At 36.0% G+C, this 17023-nt stretch overlaps 1 protein-coding gene across 2 annotated transcripts in view; it reads left to right on the plus strand.

Annotated features, from left to right (window-relative positions):
* The first annotated feature begins 1983 nt into the window (after positions 1-1983).
* Positions 1984-17023, plus strand: part of LOC121419440 (bromodomain adjacent to zinc finger domain protein 1A-like) — an 82190-nt gene continuing 67150 nt past the window's right edge. The window contains exons 1-7 of one of the 2 annotated variants that reach the window (XM_041613913.1): positions 1984-2150; positions 2303-2463; positions 9393-9668; positions 13038-13196; positions 13695-13793; positions 14715-14802; positions 15692-15938. In XM_041613913.1, the coding sequence (XP_041469847.1) occupies positions 2351-2463; positions 9393-9668; positions 13038-13196; positions 13695-13793; positions 14715-14802; positions 15692-15938 (982 nt within the window). In that variant the 5' untranslated portion in view covers positions 1984-2150; positions 2303-2350. The remainder of the gene's footprint in view (positions 2151-2302; positions 2464-9392; positions 9669-13037; positions 13197-13694; positions 13794-14714; positions 14803-15691; positions 15939-17023) is intronic. The other variant, XM_041613914.1, reaches the window with a different exon arrangement.

The raw sequence follows: 17023 nt of genomic DNA on the forward strand, positions 1-17023 counted from the left end.
ATAGGCCTGTAATCGTTTTTATCTTTCTTTGAACCCTTGCCTTTATAAACCGAGGTTGTTCGCCATGCAATGCAGTCGTACGTCGGGTATTTCGCCAGAAGATTGTAGATTAGGGTTAGAGAATCACATTGTATGGTGCTCCCATGGTGCTGCGATATTTAATGATTTTGTATCTAGATCTAATACATCAACCTTACTGCTTTGTCAAGGTGAGTAAGATGTTTTTAAAATTTTGTTTATCTCAACATTTCTAAATTCAAAAGAATAAACACATTCAGGATTTCTCCAATTCAATTTTTTTTTTCAGGAAAAGTATTTGCTATCATTTTACCAATGTTTGCAAAATGATTGTTTATTTCATCACAGTCAACCTCAACCCGGCGGGGCCAGCTCGGCCCCCTTGGATCCGCGCCTGCCGGTTCAGTGGCCAACTGCGACCATTATTGCATAAAACTGAGCATATTTAAAGGACAAGTCCACCCAAAGAAAAACTTGATTTGAATAAAAAGAGAAAAATTAAACAAGAATAACACTGAAATTTTTTTATCAAAATGGGATGTATATTAAGAAAGTTATGGCATTGTAAAGTTTCGCTTATTTTCAACAAAATAGTTATATGAACGAGCCAGTTACATCCAAATGTGAGAGTTGATGACATCATTCACTCACTATTTCTTTTGTATTTTATTATATGAAATATGAAATATTTTTATTTTCTCGTCGTTGTCAGGTGAAATGAAGTTTCATTCCTCCCTGAACACATGGAATTCATATTTTAACATTTTGTGCTTCAAGTTCAGGCAATGAGGTCCTAATCATATTCGTAAAAATTGAAATATTGTATAATTCAAACATTAAAAAAACAAAAGAAATAGTGAGTGATTGACGTCATAGACTCTCTCATTTGGATGTAACTGCATGGCTCGTTCATATAACTATTTTGTTGAAAATAAGCGAAAATTTGAAATGTCATAACTTTTTTATTTTACATCCGATTTTGATGAAATTTTTAGCATTATGCTTGTCTGATTTTTGTCTATTGATTTAAATCAACATTTTTCTGAGGTGGACTTGACCTTTAATATGATAGACTCCATACGCAATGTTATATGCCGTCCATCTTTCTTCCCGTTCGGCAGCCCAATCGTGTTATTACTTCTTTTTTTTTCTTGACGGTCTCTTTTCTTCATTTTCCATTATATAGTTTTGGGCTCATACCATACCATTCTACCTTCATTTCCCGGTTTTGTTTGCCATTTTCGTCATAATTTTTCATATACATGTATACTAATTATGACTGCATTACTATTTCGAGATGGTTTGTTCTTTCCCATCTGTTCTCCTTTCCTTCCTTTCATCGCTTTCCTTCCATTTGCATTAAAAAAGTTTTTCTGTAATAGTTTTCTTTTCACTTTTTCCTCATTTCCTATCTCCATCAGTCGATCTTTTATTCTAGTTTCCCTTTTCCTTTCTTTGTCTCCCTTTATTTCTTTTCCTGCTTTCTTTTATATTCCCATTGAACTCCACCAGTGTTAAAAAAGGGAATGTTCCGGGGAATATAGCACCAAGTTTAAATCTTTCTAGCCGGACGGTTTGAAAGGTGCGGCCGGGAAGATGAACACGTAGGCCCAAATCAAAGCATATTTAATCAAATTCTAAAAAAAAAGAATAAATATTCAATTTTACCAATATGATTCTCGATCTCTCCCCTTATTTTTACCAGTAAAGGGGGGGGGGGGGGGGGGGGGGTGGAGTGGCACGTAGAAGGCCACTGGCTCCGGAGGTTGCATCGGGAGCTCGGAGGGCCTATTAGTTTCTGCTCCATCTACTATTAGCCTCGGATATGCAGATAATACTAATAATAGCTCGAGCTCCATGATCGGATTGAAGTATAAATTCGCTAACGCTGCTCGATAGCGCGCGCTGCATGAACAGATCGAGCGCCATTTCGCACCCATACATGCGCTATGCCAGTGCTAGTACAGTAGTCGAGTCGTCGACGAAGCGCGCCCTCGATCATTTGAAGAGTTATTTCCCAGACTTTTTGCTGAAGTACGAGTAGTAAATTTGAAATACAGACTGGGAAACTTCTGTTATTCCGTTTTTATACTCGAGACCGCATATTCCAGTTGAACAGTGCAAATGATAAGGTAAAACAGACATTGTTGGTTATTTTTACAATTTTGTGAGTGTAAGCAAGATGATTCTTGCAAGTTGTTTTCGTGAATTGCGGCTTCGTGTTGCGAAATAGTCGGCTTGCCATTGTTCAATTCATTCTGATCGTGTGCTCTCTCCCGTACAGATCGTGAGTATACTGTGGTTTGAATGTTCACGCCAGGTCTAAAGCAAAATGCCATTGCTTCGTCGTCGAGAATTTCGACCTGTGAAATTACCAAAAGATCTGAAACCAACAGAGGAAGTTTTCCTGTGTCGACTTACTAATGAAATATTCAGAGATTATGAGTAAGTATGATAGATGAACATAGTCATCAGTCTGCTAATAATATAGACACCTGACTGGACCTCTAAAGAAAATAAGTGTTAATAAAACAAAGTCTGTGATGTGTACTGACTACTGTTTGGTTTACATGTTCATGCATATATGCACGTGTACAGTTTTAATAGTCAATCAATGTGTCTATGTTAATAGCTTGCATTTGCAGAGCCAGAGGCAGTAGGATAGATCTAGCCTAGGGATTCTAGACTAGATGAATGAATTAACTTTATTCATCCTCCTTGAAAAAACAAAAAAGTAACATATTTATAGGCCTACATGTAACAAGATACATGTACAATTACAGTTGAGGCCAAAAGTTTACATATAACCATGGAATTTAGTGAAATTTGTTCATGTGCCAAATGTCGTAAAATTTACTGTATCTTCAGAAATATATTAATACTACCATGACAAATTTGGTATCAAATGTGATAAAGGGACATGCCATACTCATTTGTTTGATATAAAATTCGTAATGATAGCACAAATATTTTATAAGATACAGTGAGTTTTATGATGTATGGCAGGTGTCAAATTTTCTTTGAATTTCCTGGGTGTATGTAAACTTCTGGCTTCAACTGTATATGCTATTGCATATGTTGAAAACGTTTAAAAGCAACAAATATTGATAATTAAAGGAAAGTAATATAAAGACAAGGAAGACAAGGAGACCTTTGGAAGCCAGGCTTGTTATACGGTCCCTCAGTATTGAAACAATACGTTATTTGTTTGTTTAAAGCAAAACTTGATTCTAGCTAAACTGGTTGATAATACTAAAAAAAAAAAATAGGTTGTACTAACGTTATACAAGGATACGTATGTGGTTAAAAACTATTTACAGAAGAAGTATGGATATGTTGAAAAAAAAGTAGGTATAAAAAAATATATACATGTAGATAGATAGACAAATAGAATAAAGGGGGAGCACAAAGTTACAAGATAGAAAATGGCAAGAGATAAGAGATTTGTAACAAAAACTACAATTGAAATGACTACTAGTACTTATTGATAAGAGTACATGTACCAGTTGGTTCAGACATTTTACAGAATTTATATTGCTAATCACATAGTTCTGCATGTATTTAAAAGAAAAACTTAGATATCATAAATGTACTTATTTAAAAATGAAAGTTTCAATTTTCTTTTTAAAATAGAAATACTTAGAGACCTGGTAATGTTGGAGTTCAAAGAATTCCATAACTTTAACCCTGTACTGATCAGTGTTTTCTGAGCAAATATTGTCCTTGCATGAGGAATACGCAGTGCAGTAGCATTTCTTGTTGGGTAATTATGAAATTGGTTGTTCCTATGACATAAATATGCTAATGTTAATGGCAAATCACCTCTGAAAATTATACATGAGCGACCCCAATTGCAGAAGATAAATATCTTTCAACTTCAAAACATGATGTTCATAAAACAAAGGAGAAGTGTGAGCTAGAAAGTCAGCATTACTAATCGCTCTTATAGCTCTCTTTTGGACCAGATCTAACGAGTGATGTTAGATCTAGAATCTAGATCTAACGTTAGATCTGCTTCTACTAAATTGTGGGTTCTCTTGGCTCCATTTAATCCTGAACTTGTGGAAAGTTTGCAGGTTTTAAACATATATCATGAGCACTGCCAATTGAATGGAGGATAAATTGTTAGGGAGGATAAATTGTTAGGGCCTTCAAGGGTTCATTACCATCCTGCCTGTGGGGAATCTACAGGTAGGACTATGGTATGCCCATTGCCAATGCTGTAAACAGCACACAATTTAAAAAAATCATTAAAATATCACTTTTGTGACTAAAGATACTAATTTCCATACAGTTGCAATTTATTTTTCATGAGTAACTCTTCTGGTATACTAGCACTAAAAGACAAGGAAAAAGGTATTCTCTTCTCACAGAACAGCCAGAAAGCTGAGATCCTTAATGATCAGTTTAGCTCAGTTTTCATGACTGAAAACCTTCAGACATTACCAAACTTCCCTCCAGGTAATATTCTTAGTATAAGTAAAATAACCATTCACACCCCCGGTATTGAAAAACTCCTGAGGAATCTAGTCCCTAAGAAGGCAAATGGGGTGGATGAAATACCCCCTTGTATTCTTTAGGAATTTTCCCATGAAGTTGTGCCGATTCTTGCCAAAATATTTCTGGCGTAAAGCCAATGTCACTCCCATTCACAAGATAGGAGATCGTACAAAACCTGAAAACTATAGGCCTGTATCTCTCAGTTCTGTTTACATACCCATGTAATGAACCATCTTGAATCATACAATATTCTTAACAAATGTCAGCATGGTTTCAGAAAATTGCATTCCTGCGAAACACAGCTCATACAAACCATGTATGACCTCTCTCTTTTGACAAACGGACTCAGACTGACATAATAATAACCAACTTTTCTAAGGCCTACGACACTGCTCCATCAACGACTTCTCCTCAAACTAAAACAATATGGTATCAATGGGAAGATTAATCAGTGGATCTCTTCTTTTTTACAGAATAGATACCAGAGAGTAGTATTAGGTGGTGAATATTCACAGTGGGTTAGAGTACAGTCAGGTGTCCTGCAGGGCACAGTGCTCAGACCCTTATTGTTTATCATCTATGTAAATGACCTATCAGACGACTTGACCACTACTGTACGACATTACGCGGATGACTGCATCATAATACTCTAACATCAAATCCCGAAATGACACTACTAGACTACAGAATGACCTGGGGAGCATTTCATGAAAGGACTTGTCGGACGTTTTATCCGACAAGTCCCATTTTATCTGACAGTTACTATAGTAACAGTGCCTCTCAGCCAATCAGAATCAAGGAAAGATGTCAGATCTGACAACTTGTCGGACAAAAATGTTGATGAAACGGTCCCCTGGACAAACTTCCTGCATGGGAAAATAAGTGGCAAATGAAACTTAACCCAGAGAAATGTTTTGTTCTTCGGATAACTTCTTCTAGATCACCTTTCACAACCAAATATAACTTGGGTAGCGTAGATCTACAGGAAACCACCCACCATTCATACCTTGATGTCAATATCTCTCAAGATCTTAAATGGGTCAAGCATATTTCCAAAATCACAACTTCTGCAAATAAAGTCAACGGCTTTATTAAACGTAACTTGTCATCATGCACAAAACACACAAAAGCTACAGCTTACACACCTTTAGTCCGACCAATCTTAGAGTATATCGTTTGGGACCCGTATACAAAGGAATATATTCATGATATTGGTAAGGTGCAAAGAAGGGCAGCCAGAATGGTATGTACTGACTATTGGCAAACCACCAGTGCTACAAAACTAATGCAGGGGTTAGGATGGGATCTCCTTTCGACAAGAAGGAAAGTTTTGAGGGTTGGTATACTGCACAAGGCCTGGGGGGGGCACTTGGCCCTGCCGGTGTCGGACTATCTACGTCCGGCTACTAGAGCTACCAGACGCACATCGGGAAAATCTTTCATCCAGTGCTCAACTTGCACCAACTGCTTTAAGAACTCATATATTCCAAGCACCATCAAGGACTGGAATTCTCTACCCCCCGACATCCAATCATTCTCAGTCGCCGATAATTTCAGAAGAATCAGAACACAGGCAACTACATTCTTCACAACAAAGACTCAAGCAACAAGGGCTAATAAGAAACAAAGTGCGCACTCCCAATCCTCCTCAGGTGGTTCCTCTAATAGGGACGTTGAGGAGTATCATCATCAAGAAGAAGAACTTGGGAGTAATTTTGGTATTCACCAGAGTGCTTGAAAAGCTTGAATTTTGGGCGTATTTTTGAGCTATTGGTGGAAAGTAATATTGCAAGACAATTGTCATTTTTCAATCTTAATTTTTAATTAAAAGATAATTTAAAGAATCAAATTTATTGAAGAGCCAAGTTATATGATGAATAGCTGTACTGGAAACTCAGTGTAAAAAAATCAAGCAAAAATCAAGCATTTGTCCCAAAAAGAAAAAGAGAAAATACCTAAGCCAAACATTTCCAACCTTATTTCACCACAGGAGTAATAACACTAAACAGAGAACAAGGTTATATCATAACCTTATTCATAGCCTGCTTAGGCATGTTTGGTGTGTTACTGTTAAACAATCATGCCAATTGTGAACTGTAATTTTAGCTTTTAGTATATTATGTGTAATGTAGATTCTACTTTAAAAAAAAAGACCATTGAAAAGAATATTCATGGATTAGGACTGTACTGTTGGGGTTTAGGCCTGGCCTAGACTACACATGATTTAGTAGGTGAGGTATACATTTGGGCTGGGTAATTGTATTGCTGTTATGCTTGAACTTAGTATGGACCAATTACACATACATGTATCAATCATGAGCAGTCTGAACTGAGTGTAGATATGTTTTCTCTTGTGAAACTTTTCACTTGTTTTGTTTCCATAAGATTGATTTAATATACATGTATTTAATATATTCAACAACATTTTGATGGTCTGGCCAAATATGCCCAGCATGCAGCCACAATTTAGCCACTCTCATGGGCGGAAATCCCAGGGGGGACCCCCTACTCAAAATAGTGGGGGGGGGGGCACAATATCAAATGGCCCCCCTTTTATTTTTGGCATTTTATGATGGTAAATACATCATTCAAAATCGAAATAAAACATGTATTTTTGGACGAGATGACCTTTTGGGATGACCTTTTTTTGCTTGTCAAATTTTGGTCAAGTTTCTTCTTTTATTGTTGAAATTAACTACGTGTATTGGCAGGACCAATATCGATAGAATGAACGGTATTATGAATGTATCATAACTGAAAAATAATAGCCACCAGTCATTACAAGAATAGGATTTGTAGCCCTGCCATTACATTAATTTCTAGGATGTACATGTATACAGTGCGTATCAAAAAAAAGTTTACACTTTGAAAAAGCCCTGGGAATTAAAAAATATACAACATGCAGGTAATTTTTTCACATATAATCTTGGGTTTGGGTCTCATCTATCCAATGAAAGTAAAAGTTTTGTCAGAATGTTACACTTGAGTGAGCACTGTCCATTTCTGTAAAGCTCGCAGAAATCTGTTTGCGCAGAAATGCTCGTTTTCATGCTGTGTCAAGGGGAAAGGACGAAATCAAACTTACACTACGAAATATTTATCATACATTTCCCTTGCACTTTTAGTCAATTGGAATAAAACTGATAAATTCAAGCATTTTGTGACAATTTTGCCATCCAAATTGAAATTTCAACACTTAATAAGTACAACCTTTTCCCTATTTGTGCCAGCTGGATCTGAGGACATAACTGAATCTGAACAAAAGTTTATATCAGACATCTCCAGCATTTTTTACTCAGTTTTTATCATTGAAAGTTGATTTACATTTCATTCTTCATTTAATACTTGTTTCTCCACACTTTTCCCAAGCTTAGCAATGATTAACAAAATGAAAATCAAGCTTGAGCCATTCCATGCAAATCACAGCTCAATGTAAAGCAAATATCGTCACGATGGCCTCGGTGTGTTGGATATTGGGGTGGGGCGAAATGCACTCTTCGAAGTGTTTTGGGCAAGGAAACAAGTCAAACAATGTAGAAGATATCTTAAAATCAATTTTACTAGCTAATTTCCATGTGTTCTTCATGATTAAGGTCTACTTTTATTCGCATAACTATTTCAAATTCTGTGCAAATCATTTTTCACTAACTTGTCAAAAGTAAGTGGTGCTCACTCAAGCGGAAATATTTTTCGACAATTATATCGTCATTTGCTTTAATGGACCTGTACTAATGTTAAAATGTGGAACAATCTTCAGGATATTACAAATGTATAATTTTACAGGATTTTTTCAAAGTGTAAACTTTTTTTTGATACGCATTGTATAATATAGAAGTTTTTCTACCACTAGACCACAAGGAATTGACAGCAAAATTGGTTGTTCTATTAAAAGCTTTGTATATTAACTCATCAAACTCTTCAGATCAATTCAAGAAACTTCTAAAAACATACCTCTTTTCCGATTAATTTCTTTTCAATGTATTTTTATTGTAATTATTATGTACTCTTGTTTTAAAGTCGTTTGTAAATGCTGTGATATAGTTAACTATGGAGAGCGTACTAAATGCTAGTTATTATTATAAATTATATGCCTCCACTTCACTCCATAGGCCTACTTTTTGATATTCAAGTTTGAATTCTTGCCAATTTAAGGATTACTGAGTATAGTCTTACATGTAGGTCTGAGTTTACGCACTTGTTTATATTTCTATTTAAATTTGTTTTTTTTCCTACTGTTCATATTTTGTCTTGCCTGCTTGGAAGAGTGAGACTTTAGGCACCGTTTTTCCGATGGCGGCGTCAACATCAAATCTTAACCTAAGGTTTAGTTTTTGAAATATCCTCTTAACTTAGAAAGTACATGTATGTGGATATGAATTTTGTTGGGGTTAATGAGGGGGTGTGGACAGTTTGACTTAGGACTGTGGCGGAAAGGTGGATGAAGATGAAGTCAGGTGTTGACAAGAAAGCAACAAAAATAAAATGTTACTGAAAGACCAATAGTGAGAAAAGTGCTCCTCTTCCTATGATGGTTCTTCATGTTTGGGCTAGTATTTGATAACGGGTATTGAAAGGGTGGGGTTTATTTAATTCATGATCATGATTTATTTGTTGAATTGAGAATGATACAATATGTATGAATTTTGATCAATAAATTTTGAAACTTGATCATGTTCTGGAGGGGTTTGTTCACAGAGTTAAGTTTGACTTGAGTCATGTGGTCAAGTGTCAGTGTAATCTTAGTGCAGCTTACATCTTCTTTGAACAGTGCTTGTTGTTTTGAGTGCAACACAAGTAAATTTTATTCAAGCTGAACTCTGACTCACTTTTAGCTCCTCCCATGTTTAAAGATTTGTCTCTCTTTCCATATGTAGTGATTTCTTCAAGAGAACCATTCTTTGTAACAGTCTGGTATGGAGCTGCAGTCTTACAGGACGCCCAGGTCTGACTTATCAGGAGGCTCTGGAGAGTGAAGAGAAAGCCCTCAAGTTCCTCTCCAGCTTTCCTGTTTATCTGGAGACACCGGTGCTCCTCCTTGCTCGGATGACCAAGCGAGGGAGATTATCTGACATGTGTGAAGACATCTTTGCCTTTGTGAAGGATCGTTTCTTTGTTGGAGAGATAGTGGATGTTGTCCACTTAGATACCAGGTATGAGTTTTAATTTTCAGCGATATAAGTCTTCCCGGCTTTTAACAGAATTCCAGATTTTTTAAAAGTTACAAATTTTTCATGATATTGTATTCATTGAGATATTATTCAAGGCTTTATTTTTGAGGCGCAATCATACACCGCTCACCTAAAACTCATCACGCTCTTCAAAAATAAATAAATATAAAAGAAAATCAGCAAATTTGTTAAGGTCCCCAATATTTGTCAAGTATAATGAGGGATAAGTTGTTTTTGAGAGGGTTCTAGCATCCGTTTTTACATTCATCCCTTATTAAATTTGGTTATTTTTTTGGACCTAAACAAATTTGCTGTTTGTTTTTTAATGTTGCATTCTTTAAAAAAATATTGATGCACAGGTGCCTTAGGGATTTTAGATGAATTTTCAAACTCGTTAATGATTTTCCAGAACCCTAATTTATATTGTTCTACTGTTTCGTTGTTTTAAACTACAATACTACATGCAGAGTGGCTGCTTTCTTTAATTGATTTTCTCTTAAGAAATTTGTTTTCTTTAATTCCATCAGTAACATTGATATAAATTTCTCGCTTCTTAATGCTATATATCAAAATACTGTATAGAGTACATGTATGCACCAAATCGATTAGACCACGGCCTAACTGAACTTCAGAATATGCACCTAAAAGATTGAAAAAACTCAAGACTGTTTGGGAGGGGGGGGGGTGGGGGCACCTCTCCTACCCCCGTTAGGCTCGGTCAGACTTGGTCGCTTCTCTCCCTCACATCATTTGTAATTTCAGGATTATTACATTGTTGTAGCTAACCAGTTAGCCTACTTCCCTGAATATTATTTCATTTCATTTGCAAAGTTTTAAACTGAAGTTAGATATGTGAATTTCTTATGCTTGACTTGAAAGTGCAGCTTAAGAAAATTAATATCAATTGCTTTTCATTTTCTGGACACACAATAGCAATCAACTTGTCTCAAACTTGCCACAATATCTGTGTTATTGTTTATTCATATGACTAAGTCTCCTCAAATCTCAATTTCGGTAAATAAGTTAGGTACCAACTATGCAATGTCAGTTTTATTCTGAAATACTTGTCAAAGTCTGCAACTGAGAAAATAATAATTGCCTGATTTCCTCCTGTCTTGATTTTTGCAATGCTCTCCTGTTTAATTTACCCCTTTACTCTGTCAAACAAATAATTATTGCTCCTATTCTGAATTTGCTGCACTGGCTCTCTATGAAGCATCGCATAACTTCAGATTTTGTTTGCCTTTCATTGCATACATGGATCAGTGCTCCAATACAAATTTCCTTTCCGTATACCAACCAGGTTTCTCTCTTGTATAGGGACAGTGATTTTCCGTTTCTAAAAATTGCCTTTTCCGTTTCAGAAAATCTCAAATTCCGTTTCAGCATGTCTGAAAACGGAAATTCCGTTTCCCCATAGACTTTGTGTACAAGAAAAATTGACAATTCCGTTTACATAGAAAACCAATACGCAACGAGTAGCGATGTCAAAATGCTAGCGCTGCTCAAAATTTGCATCTACCAATGTACTAACATCGCTTTAAAATCCATATTAATCGAAGAGATTCGAGCTCATAAAATATTTAGGGAAACATAATCAACATGAATATATTCTCACTTTTCATATTATTAGCATTATTTTATTGTTAAATGGGATTTTATCGCTGATTTGGGGACTTTTCGGACATCGTTTTGAGCAGTCGACGACTTCCGAATATCCGCCATTTTGGATTTGATGAATCACCGTGATCATTATATTATGACCGAACGTAGAGGGCAGCAACACACGGCCGGATTCTGCCTTCTATGCGGACGTAAGTGTAAACTAATTTGGATACAATCGAGTGTAGTTACGATGTGTTGATTGTCATGATTGTTGTTGCAAAGTGAGATCGTGTTTTTTCAGTTGATATTCGTATTTTGTTGAGGATTTGGGATTAATTTCTGTTGCTTTTTTGTGCATTTTGAGAAAAAACATGTTTTCCGTGATTTTCCGTTTGAAAAGCCACTTTCCGTTTCAAACAGCCGATTCCGTGAATTCCATCCGTTTTCCGCGATCGCGGAAAATCACTGTCCCTACTTGTACAACTTGTTCACTTGTTCCAAAAGTTTCAAAAACTTGGGGAGGGAGGGGGGGGGGGGATCTTTTGCTCATGTGTGCCCCATACTATGGAATAGACTTCTTGAAGACATCAAAAATTGTACAAGTATCTCTGTTGAGACCTCAAAAATGTTCTTGAAAATGTTCCTAATTTCTTTATGCACCTTGAGCACTCTACAGAGTGGATTAGGGGCTTTATAAGTCACATGTCTTAGTATTTATTGAAATAAACCACTACCCCAGGAGCCGTGGTGTAGTGGTTCTGACTCTCGCCTTGTAAACAGAGGGTCGTGTGTTCGAATCCCACCGCGTTCTGGCGTCCTTTGGCAAGGCGTTAATCCATACTTTGCCACTCTTGACCCAGGTGCTAAATGGGTACCCGGTAGGATGTGAAAGTCATTGTAGCTTGTCCAGTACTGTTTGCACCTCACAGGCGACTGACTGGAATACTCCCCGGGGAGTGGAGGATGTGCACACATTGTGTGCGGGAATGACTGATTGAATCCGATGACCGGGGTAATAATATATCTGTAAAGCGCTTAGACACGTCGTTCCGATGGATTAAGCGGTATATATAGCGGATCATTATTATTATTAAACTGAATAATTTTATTCTAAAAAACTGATTTTCAACATTTCATTGGTTCACACGGTGATTACCTCCTTCAACTTACAGCCATTAATAGAGATATTCCAGATTTTGTAGTGAGTTAAATCTTTAAAGGACTCATGAATGTTGACATCTGACTATCTGAAACTGCACTACTGCCACTAAAACACTTTATGGTTTGAAAGACATCGTTCTCATTACCACCCTAAAATTAGTTTACGGGAAACTTACTAGTTTTATGTGTAGTGAGAACAATTGAAGCGGTCTTTCAAACCAGTTTGAAAACCACCTCACGATGTAGTTTTCAAGATCGCTTTGCCTCGTTAGACTGGCTTTAGTGTAAGTGTGGACACAACCTTTCTTCGGGAAGCAATCTTTACACATTTTGAGCCTGCTACTCCACACACTGCATGTATAATGTCAACCCTGCGATTTCAAATTTCACACGAAACCTGTCACCCCCCACATGTAAAGTGGTTTTGAAAATCACTTTCTGCTGATCAAATGGGAATGCTAGCAAAACGATCTTGCAAACTGGTTTCCTGAACCACTTGCCAGTAAAATAGTTTGATAAAGAATAATGAGAATGGTGTCTAAGTAAATATATTATTCTTTATCTTTCTGTTTATAATCTGTATAGAGAAACATGTCGGGTTAACCGTGTGATTGTACCTCCCGAATACATGGATGATGTCAGTGTGGCTTCAGAGAGCAGTGATGATGAAGTCATCTTTATCAAGGATGATGGAAAGGAAGAAAAGCTCAACACTTCTCATGGAGAACAAAAGACTCCCAAAAGGTATGTTATAAAAGAACAAAACTTTTGTTAGCATTTGAGGCCGGGCTGATTTAAAAAAAAAAGAAAAAGGAAAACAAAGAAGAAAATGGATTATTCAAAGAATAAGCTCTTATATTAGAAGCACAGTGATATCACCATTGTTTTATACTTTGTTGCTATTCTGGCCTCACTTTAGTTTGACTCAAGTACCATGCCATTTCCAACTTAGTCACTACTTCGGGCCCATCACAGAAGATATTGTGTTTGAATAAAACCCAATTAAAAAACCCCTTCAAACCCAAACAAATAAAAAACTCGCTGCAAATGTATGTTTCTGATTTTCTGAAAGACAGGTCTGCAATTTTTAGTTGTAGTTGATTGCAATTCTATCAGCGAATTCCCTCTGGCTTTATACTGACTATTGTAACAGAATATGCAATTGACTGAAGTGGACATAACATGTATTTGTACTAACAAGGTAACATTGCTGAACCATGTGTTTTTGTCTTTTTACCAAAGGACATTGAAACCACAGATGCTAAAGCCAGCCACCTACAGATATGAAGTGACTTCTCTTCAGGGTTCTGGGACATATATTGCTCCTCATGCCAACGTCAGGTGAATACCATACAGTACTATGATTTCTTGCCTGCTTAAAGGACAAGTCCACCCAGGCAAAAAGTTGATTTGAATAATACGAGAAAAATCCAACAAGCATAACACCAAAAATTTCATCAAAATCGGATGTAAAATAAGAAAGTTATGAAATTTTTAAGTTTTGCTTAATTTCACAACACAGTTATATGCACATCATGGCCTGTATGCAAATGAGGGGACTGATGACATCACTTACTATTTCTTTTGTATTTTATTATATGAAATATGAATTATTCTAATTATCTCATTGTCCTGTGAGATAAAGTTTTATTCGTCCCTGAACATGCAGTATTACCATTGTTATATCATCTTATGGTTCAGTTAAGTTGGTCCTTAATGACAAATTGTTAAAAATTGAAATATTGTATAATTCAAACAATAAAAAACAAAAGAAATAGTGTGTGATGGACATCATGGACTCTCTTATTTTCAATGTCACTGAGTTGTGCATATAACTGTTGTGTGAAAATTAACAATTATTCTAATTATCTCATTGCTCCTGTGAGAGCTACATTAGGTTCACCAAGGTTCTACACAGAGTTTAGAAATTTTGACTAGATAATAATTAATACTTAATTCATATGAAATTTATTCATAGATCACAAAAAATGCTTCTATGTCATTTCTTCATCAATTTCAATTCTATTTATGTCACCAATATAATTCACTACAGTGTCAACTGGGCTGAAATTAAAATTGTGTTAAATTGTGTTGCGAGATGCCGGATGAGTTCCACATCATTGATGTGCTAGTTTTATCTTAAGTTATTTGGCTGAACATAAATGTCCTCTCACCCTGAATGGGTTTGGATAGGCTTGAAATCCATGTACAGTATAACCAAACAGGTTTCTATTAACATTTCTATCTATTTTTATCATCTAGTCGTAAGAGAGGGCTCTTCACAAAGGACAAGAATAAACTTTACTTGAAACACCACTGTAAGGTGATTGACTTCATCTGGAGTGTTAAGGTAAATAAGAGATTCCTAGGAGAGTGTTTGATCAAGTTGTTCATAGAATTACACATGGCATGAATGACTGGATTATGAAGTGACAAATTGAGATCTAACATTAGTCTCTTAAAAAACGTGTGGAAATCACTATACTTTGCACTTTCAAGGTGAGTGCAGTTCTACTCTAGCAAGGATAATTAAAAAATGATTACTGGTAGGCTAATGATCTTACTTGCCATATTCCTTACTTTCATATTGTCTTGCTTAGCTTTATGAACAGCTTCAGGAAACAACTGGCCCCAGGATTGTTAGGAACTGTAGAGTTTGAAAATTCATTAAAAAAAAGGTTCTTTAATTTCTAATTTCCCTTGTGAAATTATTGCAAATACATACTTCAAAATGTTTGGGAAAAACTTATATCAATCTCAATCCTATATCAAATGAGTGCATCTTTGAATCCCACTTTGGCTGATAATGTTTCAAGTTATAAACTAAAGAATCATTTTTATAAAAACTTAGTTGTTTTAGGTTGGAGGGAGAGCTCATTAGTATGAGTGAAATATTAAATAATTTACATAAAATCAAAGATTGATGGAAAAGATAGCAATACCATCATTTCGTATTGGAAAATATAACTTTTTTCTAGAGTTACACTTTGAGCTCACTACCAATAGCCAAAAGTTTGTTACATTCTTTTACAAAATACTTTGGAACTTGTAGGAAATTTAGGGGCTCTTTTTATTTTTTTAGTGATCTTTGGGGACTTTTCTTGGGGCCCAACTTTGCCCCAAGACCTCCCCCAATTTTGTTATACTGTTCTGCAGGGATCTCAGAATTAAGGAAATATATGCATTTGCATGCAAATCATAATACTATTACCTAAATATAATTTCATTTATTTTTTCAGCCCCAATATGTTGACAAGTTTCAGCTGGATAAGAAATCCTTTGGGGACTTTTTTGCTGGTCCCTTGCCCAACTTTTCGTCCACTCCTGCGAAGAGGAATGTGCATAAGGTCATGGTTGAATCAGATCCAGGGTCATCTGCCGATGATGACACAGAGGAAGAGGAAGATGACGAGGATGAAGATGATGACATCCCACTCATGGAAGTGAAGAAAAAGGCAGAGGCAAAGATGGGCAAGATAAAGAAAAGTAAACAAATTTAAAATGTTTTTGATTCAATAGTGAAAGAGATATTTTAGCTTTGCAATATACAACCTATTCTCTGACACATTGACACGATACACTGATCTCCTTTAACCCTTAAAGGCCCGGGGGGGGGGGGAATTGGCCCCCCTCGACATTTTCGCGATTTAGTCGCACAAAATTTTTTAACCGCGCCGCTCACTGACTTTTTACTTTCAAGTCTTGCGTAACTTTTGAGACAAACTTTGCGATGCCCGGGTATGCGGCTACGAAATTACGCAACATTATGTAAGTGCATGTCAGACCCCAAATTGCTCAAAAACATTAATTCATGTACAAATATAATGCAAATTGTGTATTTAGCCAAAATTCATAAATGAATCATTATTACTACTTTTGCGGATTAAAATTAATTTTGTCTTGTTTATGATCAGAATTAAGTCTGCAACAATTTAAAAAAAAAAATGAAAAAAAGTAAAAAAAAGGAATACATAAGAAATTTAAAAAACAATAAAATACAAAAGAGAAAATTTGCAATACCATTTTTTTTTTAATGTGCATTTGATCAGAGTCCTACAAAGAGTGAACAAAAAATGAGCAATTTTGGGGCCATGATAAGTTTTTATTTCATGTATAAATTAGCATAATTAATTCATTAAAAAAAAATTATTTTTTCAGAAAAATTAATCATACAGCCTTGTAGATTTTATAGCACACTACCTCCATGCAAATGTTCGCGATGCTTGTGCGATCGACAGCAGAGATCTCGGGGGGGGGGGGGGGGGGGGGGGGTGGGGGGCAGAATCCGCCCCTTCTTGGCTGTGAGATGGGTCCAAATAACCCGGCTCTTTTAGGATTAACAATTTTTTTTCTTGAATTAGGTTTTGAGCTCTTTGTCAAGCTTTTAGGGCTTACAATTTAACAAATTATGCAGTGAACAACAAAACTGTTGAGGATAAGAGGCACGTAAGGACCCCTAAGACATTGACATTGTACAGCAAGAGATTGTCTTCCATCAAGACTTAATATGATAAGTTTGCTGAGTTTATTGTTGACGAAATGGCATTGTAGGCCAATTAGGATCTAAATAT

Source organism: Lytechinus variegatus, chromosome 7, assembly GCF_018143015.1.
Source record: "Lytechinus variegatus isolate NC3 chromosome 7, Lvar_3.0, whole genome shotgun sequence".
Taxonomy (NCBI): Eukaryota; Metazoa; Echinodermata; class Echinoidea; order Temnopleuroida; family Toxopneustidae; genus Lytechinus; species Lytechinus variegatus.